We start from the raw sequence: 22,973 nt of genomic DNA on the forward strand, positions 1-22,973 counted from the left end.
TGGACTTGCAAAGAAGAAAGCTGTGTCAAACAACACACACACACACACACACACACACACACACACACACACACACAATAAGCAACTGGTTGCATGGCCAAATACTCTAATTCAGAAAACCATTCCTCCATTCTCTGCTCAGGCTTATTTTTCTAGTTCCACTAAAACTTGCATTCTGTCCACACGTCTGTGGTGTCCACTGTCCTTCAAAGAACGTAAGGAAAACCTGCTGGATCCAGACAGTGTCCCATCTAGTTCAACATCCTGTTCCCACAGGGGCCAACCAGTTGCCTGTGGGGAACCCACAAGCAGGATTTGAGCACGAGAGCCCTCTCCCCTCCAGTGGTTTCCAGCGGCTAGTATTCAGAAACATTGCTGTCTCCAACTGTGGAGGCAGAGCACAACCACCATGCCCAGTAGCCACCAATAGACTTCTTCTCCATGAATCTATCCAATCCTCTTTTAAAACCATCTGGGTAGGTCCTGTGGGAGAGAGCGCCATAGTTTTACTATGCACTGTGTGAAGAGGTACTTTCTTTATCCTGAATCTTCCAATGGGGGAGGGGGATGCATAGCCTTGCCCCATTTTATCCCACAACAACCCCATGGTGTTGATTAGGCAGAGAGAGAGAGAAAATAACTGGCCCATAACTGAGTGGGAATCTGAACTTGCGTCTCCTCATCCTAATCCAATGCTGGCTCTTACTTATGTAAGACCAATTCCGACTGCTTCATCCTCCCAATATAAAGGGTGTATAAAAATTAAATTAGGGGTCAACAAACGTTTTCAGCAGGGGGCCGGTCCACTGTCCCTCAAACCTTGTGGGGGGCTGGACTATATTTTGAAGAGAGAGAGAAAAGAACGAATTCCTATTCCCCACAAATAACCCAGAGATGCATTTTAAATAAAAGGACACATTCTACTCATGTAAAAACACGCTGATTCCTGGACTGTCTGCAGGCCGGATTTAGAAGGTGATTGGGCCGGATCTGGCCCCCGGGCCTTAGTTTGCCTACTCATGAATTAAATTGCACTTGTAATTTTGATTCAGAAAAAGGGTGTTGCAGCTCCCAGAAGTTTGGGAAACGCTGACCTAGGCCAGGGGAGATGCCTTCAAGATATTGCTGAACTACATCTCCCATCATGTTGCCTGGGGCAGATGGGAGTTTGAACCCATCAATACCTGGCATCATGTTTTCTACCTCTGGCCTAGGCCAAGGTCCTGCTCAAGGCCTCACTCCTCCCCTCCAGCACCCAATGAACCTCTGTGAACAATAAGGCGGGCGCCCCAGCTGTGAAGAATTGTTGCTGCAGCCTCAAACGTTAGCACCCCGGGCAATGAGACAACAAACAGCTTGTTTCATTTGATATCTTAGTTTCCTTTACGCACTTATTGAGTGGCGGCCTCCACGCGATAACCCCCTGGCTTAATTGCCCTTTAAACTGGTTTTATTGCTTTAGTGCATCTTATAAAAATTAGCTTCTAAACACAAGCAGCAGAAGACAATAAAAAGGGGAGACCTGCCAATCGTTGCTTGCTAATCCTGCCAAGACCACGCTTCTCTGCCATGGGTCGCTACACGGGACGGAGCAGCCGGCTTTTCTTCATGTGCATTGTGACTTTTATGCTTTTTGTGGGCGAAATGGTGGTGGGCTACATAGGTAACTCCCTCTCTCTCACGTCGGACGCTTTTGCTGTCCTGTCTCACCTGATCTCTATGATCGTCGGCTTGCTTGGCGTAAGAGTCAGCCGCATTCGGTGGCACAAGAACGGCACCTTCGGCTTCCCCCGGGCCGATGTGGTGGGTGCATTTGGCAACTCTGTCTTTGCCACGGCCCTCATGTTCAGCATCCTGATCGAAGCCCTGAAGAGGTTCCTCAACCCACAGAAGACCGAAAATGCGCTGTTTGTCCTAATCGCTGGACTTGTGGGGCTGTTCTTCAACGCGGTCAATTATGTCGTCTTTCTGGACTGTTGTTACTGTCACGACTCTTTCGACCAAGACATGGAAACAGGTAAGGAATTTTTTTAAATCACTACCTTGTCCATAACTAATACTTCTAGACATAGGTTGACACTTTATTAAAGGGTGATTTTTTGGGGGGGGGGTTTGCTCCATGATGCAGACCCTAAACTTTTAAATAGTTCGATATGTGGTATGATCAAAAGCAATCATGTGTTGGCCTTGTTTTAAATAACAAAAAAATATTACAATGCATCACAAGCCACAAGCTTTTTGCAAGTTACCGAGAACCACCAGTCCTTACCAGTGTGGCATTTCCTCTTATCAAAACACAACTCAGTTACATTTGGAAGCAACCCTAGCTACTTCTATTGGAAATATAACTTTGAGGCTATTTTCCATTAGCTTTGATGAAATCATGGCTATTCAGCTGAGTCTATACTCTTCAGAGGTGCATTGATTTGTAATTTAAAACTAGACAAATTCTATTGCTGTTTGGTTAGTCTGAGCCTTTCCCAGAATATTTAATCAGTATGCTTTCCATTAATATTTTTCTTAGGCTACTCAGTTAGAGAAGGTCCAGTGATAACACCCTTTCCTGATTTAGGTGAGTCTTGAAAATGCCTTATTCCATATGTACAGAAGTAGGTACAACATATACTATTCTATACGTATGCATTGGCACTAAGAATGTGTGTGAGAGTGACTGTGTGATCAGGGCTACATTGCTGATTTGTTGTTGCTGCTGCTGCCTATTTGTGTTATGGGAAAGAGAAGTGTCATCTCACTGTTCCTTGAAATTAAGTAATCTACACTGCTGGCTGAATTCTGTCAAGAGAATAGCAGAAGTCTGGGAAAAGGCCAAACAGTAGAAATGAAAATCTGAATCCCCTAAGCGACTTTAAAAATGAATAAATCAGCATCTGCTTAAATCATCAGGAGCTTTATGGCACATTACGTAAGTTCTGGGTCTAGAATTAAGAAGCTGCACTATAATAGGCAACGTCTCTCCACTGCACTGCCAATGGGGGTCACATTTGTTCTTGCTTGAAAAAAGCTACACACATTTCACTGGATATAACTAGTTTGTACCAATATATTATGTCAAAGGTATATGATTTCTGATTTTAATTATTGTTATGAGCCACCTCTACTGACGGCTGGGCAAGTTGCAAATATGTTACACAATTAAAATAAAATAAAAGGTTGAAAGTTGTGTGTCGACTCTTTTTTCTCATTAGGATCTTGGGGAGAACACATAATCACTCCACTGTTATTTTCTTGGTCAACCAAGTTTGATATTATTTATGTATTAAATGTATGCCCCACCCTTCCTCCCAAAGGAGCTCAGTGTGGCAAACATTTCGGTAATAACAAATACAATTAAAAATGAGATAAAGCAAATTTAAGAGCAAATTCTGTGTCTGGATAGGCTTGCTGAAACAGAAAAGTTTTCAGCAGGTATCTAAAGGAGCACAGTGATGGCGCCTGCTAAATATCTCTCTCTCTCTCTCTCTCTCTCTCTCTCTCTGGCAATTGTGTGAGTCACCAATGCCCTAATACTAAAGCAGAGCATTTGAAAAGTCAGTTGTCATGCTCTACCAGGACATGGGTGACCGACTTGATGTTCTCCAGATCCTGTTGGCCAACAGCTCTTATCCCCGCTGACCACTGGTCATGCTGGCTGCAGCTGATGGGAGGAGTTGGAGACCAACAACACCTGGGATGGCTACCCCTGGACTATGCTAACATTTAGGTGTCAGAGATAAATGTTTGTCTAAACATGAACATCTGTAGTCACTATTCTGGCCAAATAAACTTGTAGAATTGGGAGGTGTGGCAGGCAGTGGTCCAGTAAATTCCCTCCCCTCTTAGCTTGAGTGGTTTCTTGAGCCTACAGTACCTCCCCACAGTGCAGGAGCAATGGAAACCGAATGTAGAGGACATATTCCAAGCTATGCAATCCACATCTCATCACACTCTGCCCTTAGTGATAACTGTGAAGCCCGTTGACGTCAATGGACAAGCCAATTATCGCTTTCTAGCAATTAATAATCTGGTTGTTGTATAAATGGCTATTAGCCAGCTTTGCACTTTGGCCACAATTATTAAGAATCCTTCGGAGGTAACCTAGAAAGAACATGCCAACTTACAGAGTCACTCCTTTTCAACAGACTTGGAGCCAAATCACACATTCTTTTAGGTGTTTTTTTTTGTTTTTTCCCTAATATGTGTCCCTCAAAATGCCAAGTGGGAATCTGGCAAACAGGTTTTCAAATGCATATCTCATACAGGTACGTTTGGCAGGATTGACTATACAGTGGTACCTCGGGTTACAGACGCTTCAGGTTACAGACTCTGCTAACCCAGAAATAGTACCTCGGGTTAAGAACTTTGCTTCAGGATGAGAACAGAAATCACATGGTGGCACGGCGGCAGTGGGAGGCCCCATTAGCTAAAGTGGTACCTCAGGTTAAGAACAGTTTCAGGTTAAGAACGGACCTCCAGAAAGAATTAAGTTCTTAACCTGAGGTACCACTGTCACTCCTTCTTGAATATGCAAAGTTATTGTTCCCCGAAATCTTACAGGGAGCACAATTAAAAGTGCTGGTGCTTACCTTCAAAGTCCCTTAAGGATGGAATCCAGATACCTGCTGGAACACCTACTCTCGTATCAACCTGCTTATAAAGTGAGGCAGTCTTTTGAGGATATCATCCAGATGCCCTACCTGAGGTAAGGTAGGTGGGACTAGAAAGGAGATCTCCTTAGTAGTGACACCGCTTGTCAAATTCTGTCAACAAGGTTTGCCTCGTGTTCACAGTATTATCCTTTCAGTGTTTAGTGAAGATGTTTCCCCTCCCTGCACTATTATAGCTTTTATTATTATTACTTTGGATTTGGATCACACCCACACCATGCATTTAAAACTCTCATTCCAGCATGGCTCCTTCCAAATATCCTGGGAACTCTGGTCTGTTACGTGTGCTGACCTCAAAGACCTACAATTTTCAGCACCCCGAACAAACTATAGTTCCCAGGATTCTCCACGACTGTTAAAGTGCTGAAGGAGTGCCTTAAATGTAGGGTGTGCATGTGACCTCTCCATTCTTATTCTACCTAATTTCGCAGTTATCCTTTGAAATTCACACTTCTCTGAATTTTGCAATGCAATTCTCCGACCGAGAATATGCACACCAAAAAGTGTGCATTAGGTAAAAGTGCACACAAAAATGTGTGTGTAAGAAAATAATGTAAAAAAGGGCATTCTGTGAGGAGAAACTGCTGGGAAAAAAATATGTATGTTAGACAAAACTGCATGCAAAAATGTCTATATTAGGAGAAGAATACATGAAAGGCTATAGCTCAGTGATGAAGTATCTGTTTTGGATGTAGAAGTTTCCCTGGTCCAATCCCCAGAGTCTCCATGTAGGACTGAAATCTGTCTGAAATCCTTGTGAGCCAGCACTATTCAGTGTAGATTATACTGAGCTAGCTGAACCAATGGTCTGGATTCATTATATAGCAGCTTCTCAAGTTCCTATGAAAATGTATATGAATTTTTGTCAGGACCTTTACAAACTTCACAAACTGGATATGGTCAATCTGAACATAAGACAGGAAAAACATGGAGAAACCAAAATAGACCGATATGTCCATGAATCCTAAATACAATCCTGGGAAGCAGGATAGTTATATTAGACAGAGACTTGTCCAAGGCGACACAAATCTTTTTGTCACAACCAAATTCCAGCCACTGTCTCGTGCTACCTATATTTTCATCAGTGGCTTTCTCCACAAGGATTCTGAAACTCAACTGGTTCATTGAGGATGGAGAAGTCCCTGTGCTGGGTTTGTAATTCTTGACACTGGCTTCCCCATAAGCAATCAGGCGCAGGCAGTTATGGCTTGACATCATTAAGAGTACAGTAATGAGATCTAGAAAATTCAGTAGTTACGAACCCACTGAATGGCTAAGCATAAGAACAAAAAGACAGCTATGGTCTGCCACAAACTGGTCTTCAGAACATAAGAAAACTGGAAGAGTCCTGTTGGATCAAACCAAAGGACTATTTAGTCTAGCAGTCTGTTTTCACAGCAGCCCACAAGCAGGACCTGAGTGCAATATGATCCTAAGCAACTGGGATGCACAGAGGTAAGATATAGCCATCATGGCTAGTGGTCGTGTTGCCCCAGTTTAATCCTTGCACATAATTAATAGTGTGACTGGAGGTTTAAGCAACAGTCAAGAGGGTAAATGATGCTAAAACTATGCTACTCACAGAATGAGTCTTTTTTTTTTTTGCCTTAATGTTAGTCTCTCAATTTCAGTTAAATCTGCTTGATATTTCAACTGTTATTTGAATAAATGGGAACTACAAATGCTATTTAGATAAAATATTATTCTTTCCTCGACAGAACTTGGCAAGCCAATTTGGGATATTAAACATAACCACAATCATATTCTTGTCTGCCGCAATTTGATAAGGCAGTGTCATTTACAGCATCCACTTACAACTTGGCAGTAAAACACTATTGCCACTATCCAATCCGGCAGCATTGGCATCCATCAATTCAGTTGGGGAACAGAAAAGAAAGAATCCCACCTTCTGACGGTAAGAGCTGTTCCACAGTGGAACAGACTCTCTCAGAACGTGGTTGGCTCTTCTTCAATGGAGGGTTTTAAGCAGAGGTGGCCATCGGCCATGGATGCTTTGGTTGAGATTCCTGCATTGCAGGAGGTTGGACAAGATGACCCTCAGGGTCCCTTCCAATTCTATGACACATGCAGGATATAGTGAAGATATATCATATCTTCTTCACCAACAAGCAGCAGAGCCATTTTTCTTCTCTCAGGAGAAAATGATACTTCTTTTGTGCATGGTGATGGGGAACAGACGCTGTTTCATTGGTTTTTGAGGATGAGAATATCATATAATGGATGAATTTTGTAACAGGCAAATAAGTGCCCAAGGTGTATGACTTGGACAATACAGAAAATGCTGCCTCTTTTTGTTGTTGTTTATTTGTAAGCTTTTAGTGAAAAGAGCTATACCGTTGCTTGTGATTTCAATTAGTTCCAGATTTTTTTCATGTTGTCTAATCTATGCCCATTGGACTATAATATTCCTTGACGCTGGGTAACTTTTCCTCCTATCCTGCAATGTTTAATATTAGTGATTCACTGAATTTCAAAATAGGTTATTCAATGGCAACATTAATTCCAATAATTCCAAATTAATTTAAGCTGATAACATTTCAAAACATGTCATCTGCTTAAATTAATTTGGAATTATTGATGAAGTTCCATTTGCAGATTTGTACCATGCTTTTAAAGCATGTACATGAATTTTCTCCAAAGAATCCTGAAAACTGTAGCTTCTCCTTCACAGAGCTGCAATTCCCAGTGCTCTTAACAAACTACAGTTCCCAGGATCCTTGGGGGGAAGTCAGGTCTTTAAATGTGCATTGATTGTAGTAGCATTGGATTCATGTAATAATGATGATGATGATGATGATAATAGAAATTATGAATTTTATTTATACCCCGCCCTCCCTGGCCAGGACCAGGCTCAGGGCAGCTAATACCAAATATATGATAAATTAAAAACACAATCAAACAATTAATTAAAATACAGCTTCAAATTAAAATCAGGATGAAATTGAATGGCAGCCCACGAATGGCAAGATAATCTTATCTAAAATACGGACTAGTCTTCAGATTTGATTCCAGTGAAACTGAGAAGGGCATAATTGGTAATATTGTAAGTAATTGCTTTTTAAAAGAATCCTTGAGCTGGAAGGAAGCAGAACATGAAGAATCCTGGGCTTAAATGTCTTCTGGAGATGCTTATATGGGTTTTAATGAGAATATACATAAGACAACACAATTATGCTGAAAAACAAGCTTTTGGGCTGGGCGAACCTGCGCTTAAACTTTTTATCCTCAAATGCTCTTTCCAATATTATTTTATGGCCATTTTGGCTATGGGCTCAAACGGGGCAGGGGAATCCATAAATATTGGTCAACAATCTAAGATATGATGAGCAATTGGAAATACAGGTAGATTATAGGATCACCAAGTCTTTATGATAAAGGCGAGTTCACACCCATAGCTGCAAAACATGGTCGTGAGAGCATGTGTCCGGCAACCTGGAAAAATGATACACCCTAATGTGTGTGTGGCAGCGTCCTAAATGATCCCCAGGAGCGGCAGGTGAAACCTTCACTTGTCCAACATCTTCCCTATTTAAAGGTAAAGGAGGCAGAGATGCTGAGACGGCTCTTGTACCTTGACTGGGTGCACGGCAAGCGTGTGGGCGGGGTGGCGAGTTGGCAAGCGGCGCTTTTCCCCCTTTGTCCTTTAGCGCTGATGGATAAGAATTTGCGGACGGCGGCAAATCTCGCCGGGCGTTGTCGGTGCAGAAGGGCGTCGGTGCCGCCCCTGCCGCGCCTCTATAAAAGCAAAGTGCATAGTCACCAGCCGCGGCAGGGCGCGCAAAGCACTTGTTGGCAGGCGGCGGAGAGGGGCATCAGCGCCGCGCCTTCGCCTCTCTGCCCGCCGGTCCAAAGGCGCAGCCAGCCCGACGGAGGGGGTGACGGCGAAGCAACAAGCCAGCCCGGAGGCTCGCTCGGGGGCTGGAGCCCAGGAAGCCCCTGGAGGGCTTCAAGAGTAGGGGCGCCCACCCGGCAGCGCCCTCCTCTCCAAACGCGCCGCCTCCCGCTTCGCCATGGGGCGCTACACAGGCCAGACGTGCCGCCTGATCTTCATGCTGGTGCTGACGGCGGGCTTCTTCGTGGCCGAGATGGTGTCGGGCTACGTGGGCAACTCCATAGCGCTGGTGTCCGACTCCTTCAACATGCTCTCCGACCTGATCGCGCTCTGCGTGGGCCTCTCCACCGGGCGCATCTCCCGCCGCCGCCGGCGCCGCAGCCCCGACGCCTCCTTCGGCTACGGCCGCGCCGAGGTGGTGGGCGCGCTCTGCAACGCCGTCTTCCTGGCCGCGCTCTCCTTCACCATCCTCGTGGAGGCCTTGCAGCGCCTGGCCAGCCCCCAGGCCATCCGCGACGCCAAGCTCATCCTCATCGTGGGCGCGCTCGGCCTCGCCGTCAACCTCGTGGGGCTCCTCGTCTTCCAGGACTGGGCCTCCTGCTGGCCCACCTGCCTCCGACGCGGCCCGTCGGCCAAGGCCACGCCAGAGCCCAGCCTCGACGGAGACCCCGAGCCCGGCGCCGCCGCGGCCCCCGAGGGCGCCCTGCCAGCGGCCCTCGACCTTGACCTGGAGTCTTGCAGCGTGGACGGAGCAGGTGCCTCTCGGTTTCCTCCTTCACTGATCCCTCGCCTCCTTTCCTCTCTTCACCATTTTCTTTCTCCTCCTTTCTTTCTTTCTTTCTTTCTCGCTTTGTTCTTATTTCCCCCATATTCTCTTCTTTGGGGGCAGATTTTTTCCATCAGTTTTCTTTGCATCAGTATAATTCGTTTCCCACCCACCTCCTTTCCTTAACTTGTACATTTCCCCACACTTATAATTATAATTCTTCTATTTATATTATGATGAATAAATATATTTATCCAGCTCTATATGCTTTCTTCCCTCTTGTTTTTCACTGCCACCCCATCACATCCCCCACTCTTGTATTAGTACTTTTTTGCTTTATTTATATTACATTTATACCTCACCTTTTCTCTGGGGAGTGGTACGCACTTCTCCTCCTCTCCATTTTGTCCTCACAGCAACCCTGTGGGGTAGGTTAGGTTAAGAGACAGGGAACCAAGATCCTCCAGTGAGCTTTTTGGCTGAGTGGGCGTTTCAAAGCCCATCATTCCAACCACCACACTGGCTCTCTTTCTTTTTAAATCCTCCCTAAAGTTCTCAAATCCTCAGCTTTCCCTATTCTTACTTTTCTCTTTCCAACCTCTCTTTCCTCCATCTCCATCTATTCTCCGTTATACGCAAGGTGATATGCACACAGGCCAAGTACAAAAAAAATGTGCAGATTTTACTGTAGAATGCCAGCTAAAAGTGGGTATAGTTGAATAACTTCTAATGTTATACAGTACTGACTTTCAGGTAGATTAGATGAGGCAGATTTTCCATGCCATCATCAGCTTTCTGGTTTGTTATTTTTCTCTCCACAATTTTCTCTCTCTCTCTTTTTTTTACACCTTCCCCCCTTCTTTTCTCTTCCTTCCTGTTCCCTTCTCACATGTTTATTTGCCCTCCTTTCATTTTTGGTGTCCTTCCCTGGCAATATTTTCTCTCTGTGTTAGTTTCTTTTTCTTCAAATACCTTTTTTTGGGGTATTTTGTTTTTGCACTTTGTCCTTTTGCTCATGAAATAAAAATTTTTTTTTTCTTTCACTGACAAAAAAAAAATTGTGTGGGAGTTTGCAGAGCTTTTAAGCACAAATAAATAACCACGATTTATATGTATTGGAGTTTGTTTACTTTCCGCGTTTCCATGAAATTATGCATCAGCTTCCAGTTATGATTGCACGTGTGTTGTCTGCATGCAGGCGTGGGAGGGTCATTGCTAAAACGTCTGGTACCGTTTAATATTTAAGTTGGTTTTGAAAAGATTGGTGTTTTTTCTGTTTGTAGAACTTATACACAACACAGCGTTTCTTCTTTGAATGCAGGTGACACCATAAATACCCAGAATAAGCCCGAAGATGAGGTGATACAGAAAAAAGAGAAAAAATCCGAAGCTTTGAATATCAGAGGTAATACAGGATAGACGACTTATCCAGTTTTGGGGGACCCTCTTTATTGGTGACCTGTTCCAGTTTATTCCCACTGTTTCTAAATACATTTATATTACAAGATCAGTGGTGTAGGAAGAGGGCGGCGGAGGGGGCAGTCCACCCCAGGTGCCACTCTGGGAGGGGTGACAAGATGGCCCCTGCCACTGTTGTTGTTTAGTCGTTTAGTCGTGTCTGACTCTTCGAGACCCCATGGACCAGAGCATGCCAGGCACTCCTGTCTTCCACTGCCTCCTGCAGTTTGGTCAGACTCATGCTGGTAGCTCCTCCACCACTGTACAAGATATCAATAAATCATATTTAATCCAACAAGTTATTAAATTACTGACCAAATAAAAAGAATACAGATAGACTATAGCTGCTCAGATGCAGCCAAGTTGACTCCTGGAAGGCCAAGTTTAGAATGCTTTACACATGATGATGTCCATGTATCTGACGCATTAACAATATCAAATGATCCAGCTTTCGGCTTGTAGTCGAAGAGCTTAGGGACGCTCCACATTTTATTTTTTACTTACACAGGCATAGGAGAACATAAGTGTGTGAAGATCATGTGCCCGTGCGCTTTACTGCATGTCTTCTTTGGCGATCACACATAGCCAAGTAAAATTGTCTTTGCCATGAATATGGTCTTAACAGTGTGTCCATAAGTGACTGTGGAGGCCAATTCTGGGACAGTGGGAAGCCACACTAGATGGTGGTTTCTCACTATGTGTACATGTGGCAAAATGGACTCATTGCAGTCTTCACACTTTTTCACTTGCATCGCTGAGCACCCATCTAAGTAAAATTTCATTTATAATGTCCTCTATAGTTTGCTCTTCCATTATTAAAGTTAATGCTTTGAATCTAATGCTAGTGCTCACGTGAATGTAGTCATTCTGTGACGACATTAGGAATTATGGGTCTAGGTCACATGTGAAAGTGGAACCTTGATTTTAATATTGTCCTATTTATTAAAAGTTAGGTTCAAAAGCAAGTTTTGATTGAGCTCTGGTTGACATCTACTGCCTTTGAACCACCCAAAATCTGATCATCAAAGCAAATGTTTCTCCTGTCCTTTATTTCAGGTGTTCTTTTGCATGTGATGGGGGATGCTCTTGGCTCAGTTATCGTTGTAGTGGCTGCTTCCATATTCTATGCACTTCCTCTGGACGAGAACACCCCATGCAACTGGGAGTGCTACATTGATCCAAGCCTGACCATAATTATGGTGATCATCATACTCTCGTCAGCCTTCCCGCTTATCAAGGAGACGGCAACAATCTTACTGCAGATGGTTCCCAAGAGTGTTAATATGCAGTTGCTGAGTAAGTTGCACTTTACTGCCGAAGCACTTAAAAAGCCAGTGTTATTCCTGGAATTACATTTCTGGATTATACTCTACATTCTCAGGAGCTTTGAGAAACTGACTCACATGGTGGTGTCTTAGCAACATGACTCAAATCTTGGTGGATTAGTGAAAGCATGCATTTCGAGAACACAGTACTCATGCAAAACAGCAGGCGTTGAGCTGCTGTTCCCTGAAATCACTGCATACATCTATAGATGTAAGAAGGTAGAAGGATAACGGTTAAGTGCCCAGAGGGCATTGTTAGTTGGGCAGTATAAAAATAAATCTTTTGTCTTATGGACACACTCAGACCATGTGAAGGTTTGGGGGCTTTTTTTGCTTTTGAATTTAAACTTGTGCAGAAACTTTCCAAGACATATCCCCCCCCCAAGTTATGCCGTCCCATGGGGATAGCTTTCCAGCCTGGGGGGTGGGGGTGGGAACCTGATGTTGCCATTTGTATGTTTTAAACCACATGCAAGGCATAAATACCCAGCGCTGGGTTCCCTAAAATTATGCTGGTACCTAATCCATACAGATACTTGCCATTTAGCAGGGTCTGTTTTTAGTACCTCACATTTGATTCAATCAGCTAATGTTTCCAGAACTTGTGCTCCACTTCACTGTTTTCCTATCGTGTGTGGTGCTGTGCTGATGCCCCTGCAGCCCAGGAAGACTCTAGGCATAGTGTAGCATGGTCCAGTTGTTCTGCTTCTTCCAGGAATGTTTTGGATCTGGCCATGAACCCTCCCGTAAAATGTATTTGTCCTGGAAGGTTCTCTCTGCTTTTGCAGTGTGCTGCTGAACAGTGTTTCTGATCAAATCACTGCTGCCAGTAGACCCTTCATGAAATCTCATTGAGTTTATTTTCTGCTTGTTTTTATTGTCCTCCCTCCCCACCAAACAGCAAACAAGCTTCTCGAAGTGCCAGGCATTACAAGCATTCATGAGGTGCACGTCTGGGAGATGGTCAGTGGGAAGAACATTGCCACCCTCCACGTCAAATGCCACACCAGTTCCGATTACCAAGATGCTTCGCAGAAGATGAGGGAGTTGTTCCACGAAGCGGGGGTCCACTCAGTCACCATCCAGCCAGAGTACACCGACCAGAAGAACCCCGAAGTCCTGTGCAGCACTCCGTGCATCTCCAGAGCTTGCGACCCGCAGCTGTGCTGCAGCCAGCAGGAAGCGGCCCTGGCTGAGGTCAACGGCTACAACGAGAAGAAGAGCAGCCTGTCTCCCTCGCTGCACAAAGTCTTCCACAGGAAAGACGTGGTGGAGATTCCCAATGAACCCACGTGGGCCGAGGAGCCCGTCAAAAAGCACAGCTGCTCAAAGGACAGTTACAAAGAAGCAGGCGATGACAAGCCCTATATAAATAGCACACAATTCTAGGCAGCTTGGGCTCGCGCTTGGCGACTGCTGTTCATCTAGGGCAAAATTATCCTTGGCAATGCCCCCTTGGCTAAAAAGCTGCTGGCAAGCACTTGCCACAGGCCTGGGGAGTGGCGTTTGACAGCTGGGTGTCCAATGCATAGCATAAGAGGGCATCTAGAGCAGGTATTCCTGGCTTGTATCTAAAGGTCTAGCTGTGCAGGTAGAAGGCCCTTCTATCCATGCAGCCACTGGTACCTTCAGCCCTGCAATGCTGAAATGAGGGACATCCCAGGAAACAGAAGTGCCTTTTAGCCATCCCTTGTCTTCAAGGAGTGTTTCTGGCATTTGCCAAATATGCCCAGTGCCATTTTGACACTTAATTCCTTTTCCTCCAGGGGTAAATACCTAAACATTCCACCTAAACATTAGGAAGAACTTCCTGACAGTAAGAGCTGTTCGACAGTGGAATTTGCTGCCAAGGAGTGTGGTGGAGTCTCCTTCTTTGGAGGTCTTTAAGCAGAGGCTTGACAACCATATGTCAGGAGTGCTCTGATGGTGTTTCCTGCTTGGCAGGGGGTTGGACTCGATGGCCCTTGTGGTCTCTTCCAATTCTATGATTCTATGAAATACCTTACGGCTGAGCACACTGTTTTTTTACCTCTGTTTTTACCGAAATGTCGTGCTCATTGCAGGTCTCTTAGTTCCCTTTGATTGGGCTGCCCCAGAGCACCATTATGAAGGAATGAGAGTAGGTGGTAGTTTCATTAGTCTTGTTTTCAAATGCCTCTTGTTTACTTGAAATTAGAAGTGGGATTTCTGGAAAAGTGGGGTGGAGGGCACCAAGTGGGGGAAAGGCTGGCCTAAGGGATTGTTAGGCAGGTTTACCTGAATGCTGGCAATGAACTATGGTTATAATTCACCAAAGTATTGCTGCTCTGTATTATCAGTTGAAAGCACCGTTGAAACAAATGATTATCTCTCCTGCCTGTGTATTTTCCTGCCATTTCAGTGAATGAATGTATGGATTTTTGTAGCATGAGTTGAGACTGTTGTGTTTTAGTATGTGTCCATCTGTAATATCGATTTGATTTCTTTGTATACAGGTTATATATTTATATTCCCCCCAATCATATCTTAAATAGCATAACTTCTTAACTGTACTTGTTTGAGGGGTGATGGTCAGTGTCGTTCCTATTTCCAAAATGTCCGCTGCAAATAAACATGTAATATATCTTACTTGGAAATATAGATCATGTTCCTACTCATTTTTTCCCCTTTAAGAAATGGGCACCTCTTGCAAATGTGTCTGTATGCAAGTGAGAGGTTTCACCAGCTTCAAATATCCATGTCAGTGAGTTAACACCAGGGAATATAGAAATCGTCAGGATACATGTTTGCCAAAGAATGTCTGTGGCAGCGTGATACAATCCATCCAAGACAACTCTCAGGAGAAGCAAGGGTTTTGACTATTATACTGCTCTAACTTTTGTGGATCAGGAAGAGTCGTTGAGATTCCCCCCTTGCCAAAAAACTCAAATTTGTTCCTTCCTATAGTTTCTATAAACATGCAATTGCATGTGCTGCTTTGCTCCTAGAGCGGCTCCTATACTTGACCTGTTGTTGTTTTCACCCATGGGTTTTTGTTCTGCAAAACCATTATCCAAGTCTTATTTTTCAAAATACGATATACTGGTCGGCCCTGGGCCTGTCCTCAGGTTCAGTTCCTGGCATCTCCAAGTAGGATTTGGGAAAGGTTCTTGTCTCTAACCTTAGAGAGCCTTACCAGTCAATACTGAGGTGGATAGACCAATGGTCTGTTTGGAATAAGGCAGCTTCCTGTGTTCCACTTCCTACTCGTCTCAAAATTTTCTTCAGCTTTGAAAGAAGTGGGTGGATTGTCCATCCTCATTTATAGATTGTTTTGATCCATGACCTCTTATTTTTTGCTTTAAGCACATTCCTGCCTATGTAAGGATTTCATTCTGACGTGATGGAAGCCATCCCGCAATGAAGAAAGCCACAGGATCATTGCTATACCCTTACAAATGTGTACTATAAATTATAATAGAATATTGTTGTCGTCCCCAGGGGGGATTCTAAGTGAACTGGCCAGCTTCCTGGTATGATAAAAATTCGCAATAAAGCCCTCTAAACTCTAAATTTTGCCACATCCTGAAATTTTCACACAAATATTGGGTGGCACATTCCAGTAAGATTTAGTTCTCTTTGCGGGCTTTGGTATGGCCATGATACCTTATGATTATGATGAGGTGACTGAGTCCTTGATTCTTAATGTTGAGATGCATGGATTGAAAGCTGCATGAATCTTAACCAAAGTATTCTAAAGATTTCTATAGTTTGTGCCAAATATGGCCTCAATCCAAGCACTTCATTTGGGGACGGTTGCTGACATTTAAAAAATCATATTCACATTTAATGAACTGCCAAAAAAAGTGGTTGTGTATCATCTTTTGAATGTGCTCTCTTCACTGTATGAAGGTTTATGTTATAACTTCTTGTGAAGTTACCTCCTGCCTGTATAATAAGTGGACTCTCTGGAATATAATTCTGTTTGGAATAATAATGTTTTACCTGACACATCTAATTCTGCATCTAATTAAAAACCTTGGCTTGTATATATGCTTTTGTGAACAAAACACTGGTGCAAACTTTCTCCACATGCCTTGTGAATTTTATATGTTGAAGAAGAAAAAGTTGGATGCTGTAAATAAAGTGTTTTTTTTAAGTAAACACCTTGTGTCTACGAAAAATAAAATCTTTCAAGGCCTTATTCTCGCTAGATATTTTGTGCTTGGGTACATATATGGAAGTACAAATACAATGTCAGGTAAAATTTAGTGTCTGTGCCAAAGGGATTCTGCCCTTACCTAGTATTTTAAGGGAATATGCCCCAATTTTCACATGTATCAACATTATAAGAGGCATGCATATTTTGGACTATTTGGCAAATGGTGTCTCAGTGCTGTCGTAAGTTTGGAAGGGTGAGATAACAATTGCCTGATGTTTGAAGCTGAGTACAGCCACAGTTCATGCACACCCTGTGATCTGAGAAATGCTGCTGTTTGATGCATTTCCCCTCAAACATGTTTTTAACCAATTTGAAAATTTAAGCAAAAACTGCTTGCCATGGCATTGGGAATGTGGTGTGTGGAGGATATGGGGAGGGGGCTTAGCTGGGTGGGAATGGGCTTGGAACATTACTAGTTCTAATTGGTTTTATAGAATCACAGAACCACAAAGTTCAAATTGACTTTGGGAGATAACATATGCAACAGACAGCTGTTTCTTTTACAAAGGACCTCCCTACTCCCAAACCACAAGCCATGTGCTCTTCAAAAATTGTATACCAGATTCTTGTTTTCAATGTTTCTTACTCTTCCAGATGGAGGGTGTAACACTGCTAGTTCCTGCTCTCATCTCATAGCCCAATGCCTCATCCGTTATCTTGCATTTCCAGTCTGCACTGTGCAGGCTTGTCCAAACCCTTTTTTATTTTCCTGGTTGGGCCCAGTCTCGTTATCATCCAGCTAAGACTGAAGCTTTAGTGTGGGCTCTTCCTTGTGCAAATACCACAAAAGCACAATAGTCAGAATCAGGTGGAATGCACACCAGTCAACCCCAGTTTTGAGTGAGAAGATATGAAGAAGGCTTCATAGGTGCCTTCAGCTGATAAGGCCCTGGGAGCACCAGGAACTCTTGTGTTATTGTCAGGGACTGGGCAGAGGAGGAATGGTGGAGACCGCCTCCCCATCCTGACCCAGGGAGAAGGAAGAGGAAGACAGTACAGTGGTACCTCTGGATGCGAACGGGATCCGTTCCAGAGCCCCGTTTGCATCCTGAAGCGAATGTAAGATGCGAGTGCGAGTGTGCGGGTCGCGTTTCGCCGCTTCCGCGCATGTGCGTGATGTCATTTTGAGTGTCTGTGCATGCGCGAGTGGCGAAACCCGGAAATAAGCTGAAATATACCCAGAGCGCAACCCGAAAATAAGCTGAAGCGTATTCATCCTGAGGTATGACTGTATAGATTTACAACAGGGGGTTGAGGAAGGGAAGGTAGCAGCTCAGAAGCAGATGAGGGGAAAAGTTGGGAAATCATGGGAGAGCCAAAGCATGACACATTGTTATTAGAAAGCATTCCAGACCCTCTATCTCCCAGAACCCGGTGGGTCTTAAAAGTAGGAGAGCAAAGAGCTCAAAGACAGAGGGCACTTAGCACTTGTAGAAGAGGTGCTAATGATGATGAGGAATGAGGAAGTGGGAGAGATGGGGGGTGGGGTGGAAATTCACTTGGGACAACGCCATTATCCAAGAGGCTGGGTTCTATAGCCTCTCTCTGTAAGGTTTGAAATAAAAAAGGACTGTAAGAAACTTTTCCTTGTCTTTATACTTGTTGGGAATCTGAATACGTGCAGCTACTCACACAAAGTCAATTAGGGTTTGGCAGACAGCCAAGGCAATGTGAAGGAGTAATCTGCCTGGTGATACAGAGGCATGGAGACAGCTCCATGATTGGTCAAGCTCTCTCACGGGAATAATGATTAATGGCCTACTAACTGGAATGTGTGTTAGTACGAGTGTAGGAGTTGAGAGTTGTAAGTCGTGTATGAGAGAGCTAGCTAAAGATCCGTGTTCTGTTCTGTTCCTGTAAATAGTCCACTGTATATAATAAACACCTAACTACAAGTTCCTGGTTTCTGCTTCGTCCATCCTGTCTGCAGCCAAGTTGCCAATTGTTTTTGTGAATTCTGCGTTTACTCTGCTAGGTCTGGCTAAGGTCCTGCAACTAGTCAGAAAGTTGCAAAACACCAACAGGTTATGCCAATAATACTTTCCTGGGCAACCAGCCGGGAGCTGTTGACAGCATCCTGACAGTTATCAGGATTCTGATTGTGATGAACTTTCTATGCATGGCCTGGTTGGGGCAGGAGCAGGTGGGTCCAGCAGGCTCATGGGGTGGGGCAGAGCTAGCATGCAGGGCCCCACAATCTCTACTTGCATTACTGTAACCTGTTCAAGTATAACGCCTAAACAGGGCTTCTTGGGCATTGAATTGCACACGGAGCCACCATTCTTGGACCCCTTTCTTCCAGTTATTGTGGCAAGCAGTTTCCTGCAGTTCCTTAACTAGTTTTGCAACTCATTTGCACACAATGCAACTGTCACCATCTTTGCCAGGGCCGACTCAAGACTTTTTGTGGCCCGAGGCAAAGAACCAGATTGCACTCTCTCAGTCTACATACAGTTGGGACTCCTATCTCAAACATGGCAAGGGGACAACATCCTTCACCACACCATTAGGGAACAGGTAGTTGACTCAGGAGGTGAAGAATAGGCTAGCTTAGGGAGGACAGGAGGGCAGTTGTGAGACTGGTGTTGCCCACCAGCATCTGCCACCAGAGGCAGATACACCACTCTGCCTAATGGTAGGGCCAGTCCTGCTCTTTTTCTCAAGTTATGCAAACTTTCCTGACCTCTCCTTTCCCCCACTCACCTTTCAGGTGGACCTGCTTTGCATCTGTTATATAATCATAATCTATCTCTTCCCACATCCTCTCCTCTCTTTCCTTCCCCTCCCCCTTCCTCTCACACACATGATGGACAAATCAGTCAATTTTATTTTCTCTCAGTTTCTCATTATCCAATCTTTTTTCAGCTCACATTTTCACACATTTGCATTTTTAAAAAGTCCTTGTGAAAATTCATTTTAGTGAATGTATTCTTATGCCCATTTGTATGCAATTCTTCCCCTTTTCCCAAAACCATTTCCTTAATATCATGCATCCCCCCCCCCATATGTGCATTTTAACACATACTTTACCCAAGTATATAAATTTTTGGGCACATTAATTGGCTAAAGAACTGCACTGCCACTGCAAAATTCAGAGAAATGCAAATTATGAAGAATGGCTGTGTGTTGCTTCATATATTCTTTCAGAAAATGTGAATTAGTTATTTAAATGAGCTCAGAATCAAATCCACCCCCCCAATTCCTCTCACAATTTTATCCCATTCTTTTTGTTTTTATTACAGAGTCATATAGCAGCACCACTTTTTAAATTATGGTACATGCCTATCAAACACCTGCGATCAGTTCATAAATCTGGTAGTGCCACATAATGTACTCTCTTGGTTTCAGAACCAGTTTGCTGGGCATTCTGAGGCTGTGATATATTTCACTGCTGGTGATGGCGAGAGTGACAGAAAGCAAGTTGTCCTGGATTGTGTATTGTGCGGGATCCAGACTTAGTCATGCTTAAAGTAGACCCATTGAAACCAATTTAGTCATGGGATAACTCAAGTGCCATTGATTTCAATGGGTTCACACTGAGCGCTGGATCCAACCCTCTGTGTTTAAAAAGAGAAAAGAAAAACACTTGAAGGCAAATTCTTAAGAAAATGCTGGTGTTTGCAATTTGTAGAAACTAAGGATAGGCAGAAAGGTAGACCAATGGTCCATAGACCAATTTCTCATAGGCTGCCTTGTTGCTGGGATTGTTGCCAAGGATGCTAGCTAGGGATGATGGGAGTTGTAGTCCAAAAACAGCTGGAGACCCAAGTTTGGGAAACCATGGGTTAGAGAAAGGGTGGTAACAGGACAGAGGTACCGTATTTTTCGCCCTATAGGACGCACTTTCCTCCCTCCAAAAATGAAGGGGAAATGTGTGTGCGTCCTATGGGGTGAATGCAGGCTTTCGGTGAAGCCTGGAGAGCGAGAGGGGTCGGTGCACACCGACCCCTCTCACTCTCCAGGCTTCAGGAAGCTCTCCGCAAGCCTTGGGAGCCCGCAGGAGTTCCCGTCGGGCTCCCTAGCCTTGCAGATAGCAGCCTGCATCTCGAAGCCTGGGGCGTGCTGCACAGCGTGCCCCGGGCTTTGGTTCCCCGACCTGGTTTGGAGGCTGGCAGTGGGGAGAAGCGTGCTTCTCCCTGCCGCCAGCCCCACAAGCTCGGGGGACACCGGGGAGGCGCAGCGCCGCCATCCCGCTGTTCCCCGACCTGGTTTGGGCTTCAGGCAGATATCCGCAAGGCGTGGGAGCCCGGCGGGAAGTCGTGCCGGTCTCCCAAGGCTTGCAGAGAGCTGCCTGTTCTTCCCCTGACCCCAGCCCCGCGCCTGGGGGGAAAATAATTTTTTCCCCTTTATTTCCCCCCCCCAAAACCTAGGTGCGTTCTATGGGCCGGTGCGCCCTATGGGGCGAAAAATACGGTATATAAAATCATGCATGGTGTAGAGAAAGTGGATAGGGAAGATTCTCTGCCCTTCTTTCATAATTCTAGAACTTGGGGGACATGCAAGGAAGCTGAATGTGGGAAGATTCAGGGCAGACTAAATAAGGTGCTTCATCCCATAATTAAACTATGAAATATGGTCCTACATGATGCAGTGATGGCCACCAGCTTGGATGGCTTTGAAAGAGGATTGGAGGAGAAGGCAATCAACGTCTACTAGCAGTTGTCAGAGTCAGTAAGCCTCTTGACACTTTTGCTGGAAGCTGCAGGAGGTGATCAGTTCCTGTATGCAGGCATCCCATAGGCATCTGGCTGGCCACTGTGAGAACAGGATGCTGGACTAGATGGACCACTGGCCTGAAACAACTGGATTTTTCTTATGCTCTTAGATCTAAAGATCTAAAGACCTACGGGACCGCCTCTCCTGGTATGCCCCACGGAGAGCCTCAAGGTCCATAAATAGCAACACCCTAGATGTGCCGGGCCCTAAGGAAGTTAGATTAGCTTCAACCAGAGCCAGGGCCTTTTCAACTCTGGCTCCGGCCTGGTGGAACGCTCTGCCTCATGAGACCAGGGCCCTGCAGGATCTGATTTCTTTCCGCAGGGCCTGTAAGACAGAGTTGTTCCGCTTGTAGTCAATTTGATTCCCTCCCCCTCTTTCTTTTTTCTTTTTCCATTCTCCTCCTGTGATGAGGCTGCATTTAATCTTTTAATATTTTAATGTTGTATTTTAATCTTGTTTTTAAGTTGTATTCATTGAACTTGTTTTTATTATTGCTTGTTAGCCGCCCTGAGCCTGGCCTTGGCTGGGGAGGGCGGGGTATAAATAAAAATTATTATTATTATTATTATAGCATTACTCTTCCATTTGGATTAGTGTGCATGAGGAATTGGGCAGGGGCTGAGCCTGCGACAAATGTCAAATTAATACACAGCCAACTATGCTTCTTCTGTTGCCCTGGCCAAGAGAGCCAGAGGTTTTTAGTTCCAGTACAGTAGTTCTTGGATAGAAACTCTTAGCCAGTCAATTCCCCTCTCCTGATCGCTTTGAAACCACGGCAGCAGTGATAACAACTGACGTTATGCCCGTAATACCGCTTCACGTAGTAAAAGATTTCTAGGTTATACAGCTTTGAACTCATTATCCCACAATATATAATATCACTGTCTCATGTTTGTTTGCCAAAGTGATTATGAGGGCATGTGTCAAGTTACGCTCCCCCCTCCTTATGGACGGTTACAAAACATTGACTAATTCCAATCGCTACTGCATTGCTGAAGAAAAATGATTTTAATATCCCGGTTACTCTGTTTACCAGCCTGTCAAATGGGGAAAAAAAGGGTGGTGTTAGTTGGTTTTTCCATGGTGATACGACAAGGTTTGCATTACTTAAGGAGTTGGCTTTTATCCTACTCACCTTGCCATGGGAACCCCAAGGCATGTTGGTGCAGGTGGGCAAAGGGTTTCACACTTCAGGCCCAGATTTTTTTTGGGGGGGGGCGGTCCTAGTCAAGCTGCACTTGGTTCCTCCCCATCACCACCTGCTTCCTAGCTGGCAGGCAGGCAGGCAGGCAGGCTGCAGAGCACCCAGCAGCCACCACCATTTTAACAAAACTGGCTCCAACGTGCAGAGGCAAGACCAGGGGTGGACTTTAGCCTATCAAATGTAAGTGGTGCCTTGTGTGAGGCCAAAATTCAGCACCCCCCCACCTCTCATCTTCTGTTCTGCTCATGCACTACATCATAGTTGCAACACCCTGTGGCGCTCTCCCTCAGCTCAGGGCCCAGTGTGGGGAAACGAATCATGCTGCCCTAAATCCATCTCTGCTGTGCTGGTCTCCAGACTCAGTAGAAGACAGTTTCCTATGTTACTGTGCTACTTGTTCAGCCAGAAAACGCCCTCCTCTAGCATTTCCCCACTCAAAGAATTAAAAAATGAACCTGAGACCCACTTGCAACAGGTTGAAGAAGAACGAGACCCAAGAAGGAAGGTTAACAACATGAAGATTTAAAGGAACTATTGGAAAGACTATTCAAGGCAGCAGAGTTATGAGATGATCAGAGCCCCCTGAACTTGAAGCATGGGAAGTCCCAACAAAAAAAATTATAATTTAGGCAGAATATTTGGATTATTTGATATGCATTTGTATAATTTGGAACATTCAATGTGATTTGATTGGATTGTTAAAATGGGAAACTTAATAAAAATGATTTAAAAAGAAGAAGAGCGAGGCCCATGTTAAGTGCCTTTCTCTGTTTGCTCCTCTTGTTTCCTAGAAGTGTGTAAACT

General features: G+C 44.6%; 1 protein-coding gene across 2 annotated transcripts; it reads left to right on the forward strand.

The window, feature by feature from the left end:
- Positions 1-1,562: 1,562 nt before the first annotated feature.
- Positions 1,563-13,465, forward strand: SLC30A10 (solute carrier family 30 member 10). Of its 2 annotated transcripts, XM_053383138.1 has the most exons (5): positions 1,563-2,017; positions 2,525-2,572; positions 10,605-10,688; positions 11,798-12,037; positions 12,968-13,465. In XM_053383138.1, the coding sequence occupies exons 1-5, from the start codon at positions 1,570-1,572 to the stop codon at positions 13,453-13,455; spliced, it is 1,308 nt and encodes a 435-aa protein (XP_053239113.1). In that variant the 5' UTR covers positions 1,563-1,569; the 3' UTR covers positions 13,456-13,465. The 2 variants fall into 2 exon arrangements, with proteins under 2 accessions (XP_053239113.1, XP_053239112.1); XM_053383137.1 differs by lacking the exons at positions 1,563-2,017; positions 2,525-2,572 and adding an exon at positions 8,320-9,272.
- Positions 13,466-22,973: the final 9,508 nt, after the last annotated feature.

The sequence above is a fragment of the Podarcis raffonei genome, chromosome 3 (genome assembly GCF_027172205.1).
Source record: "Podarcis raffonei isolate rPodRaf1 chromosome 3, rPodRaf1.pri, whole genome shotgun sequence".
Taxonomy (NCBI): Eukaryota; Metazoa; Chordata; class Lepidosauria; order Squamata; family Lacertidae; genus Podarcis; species Podarcis raffonei.

Bases quoted from the DNA above. Each gene is read 5' to 3' on its own strand.
- SLC30A10 (XM_053383137.1), top strand. From the start codon at position 8,696: ATGGGGCGCTACACAGGCCAGACGTGCCGCCTGATCTTCATGCTGGTG. The intron at 10,689-11,797 runs GTAATACAGGAT...CCTTTATTTCAG, and splicing joins CGAAGCTTTGAATATCAGAG to GTGTTCTTTTGCATGTGATG. The intron at 12,038-12,967 runs GTAAGTTGCACT...CCCACCAAACAG, and splicing joins TGTTAATATGCAGTTGCTGA to CAAACAAGCTTCTCGAAGTG.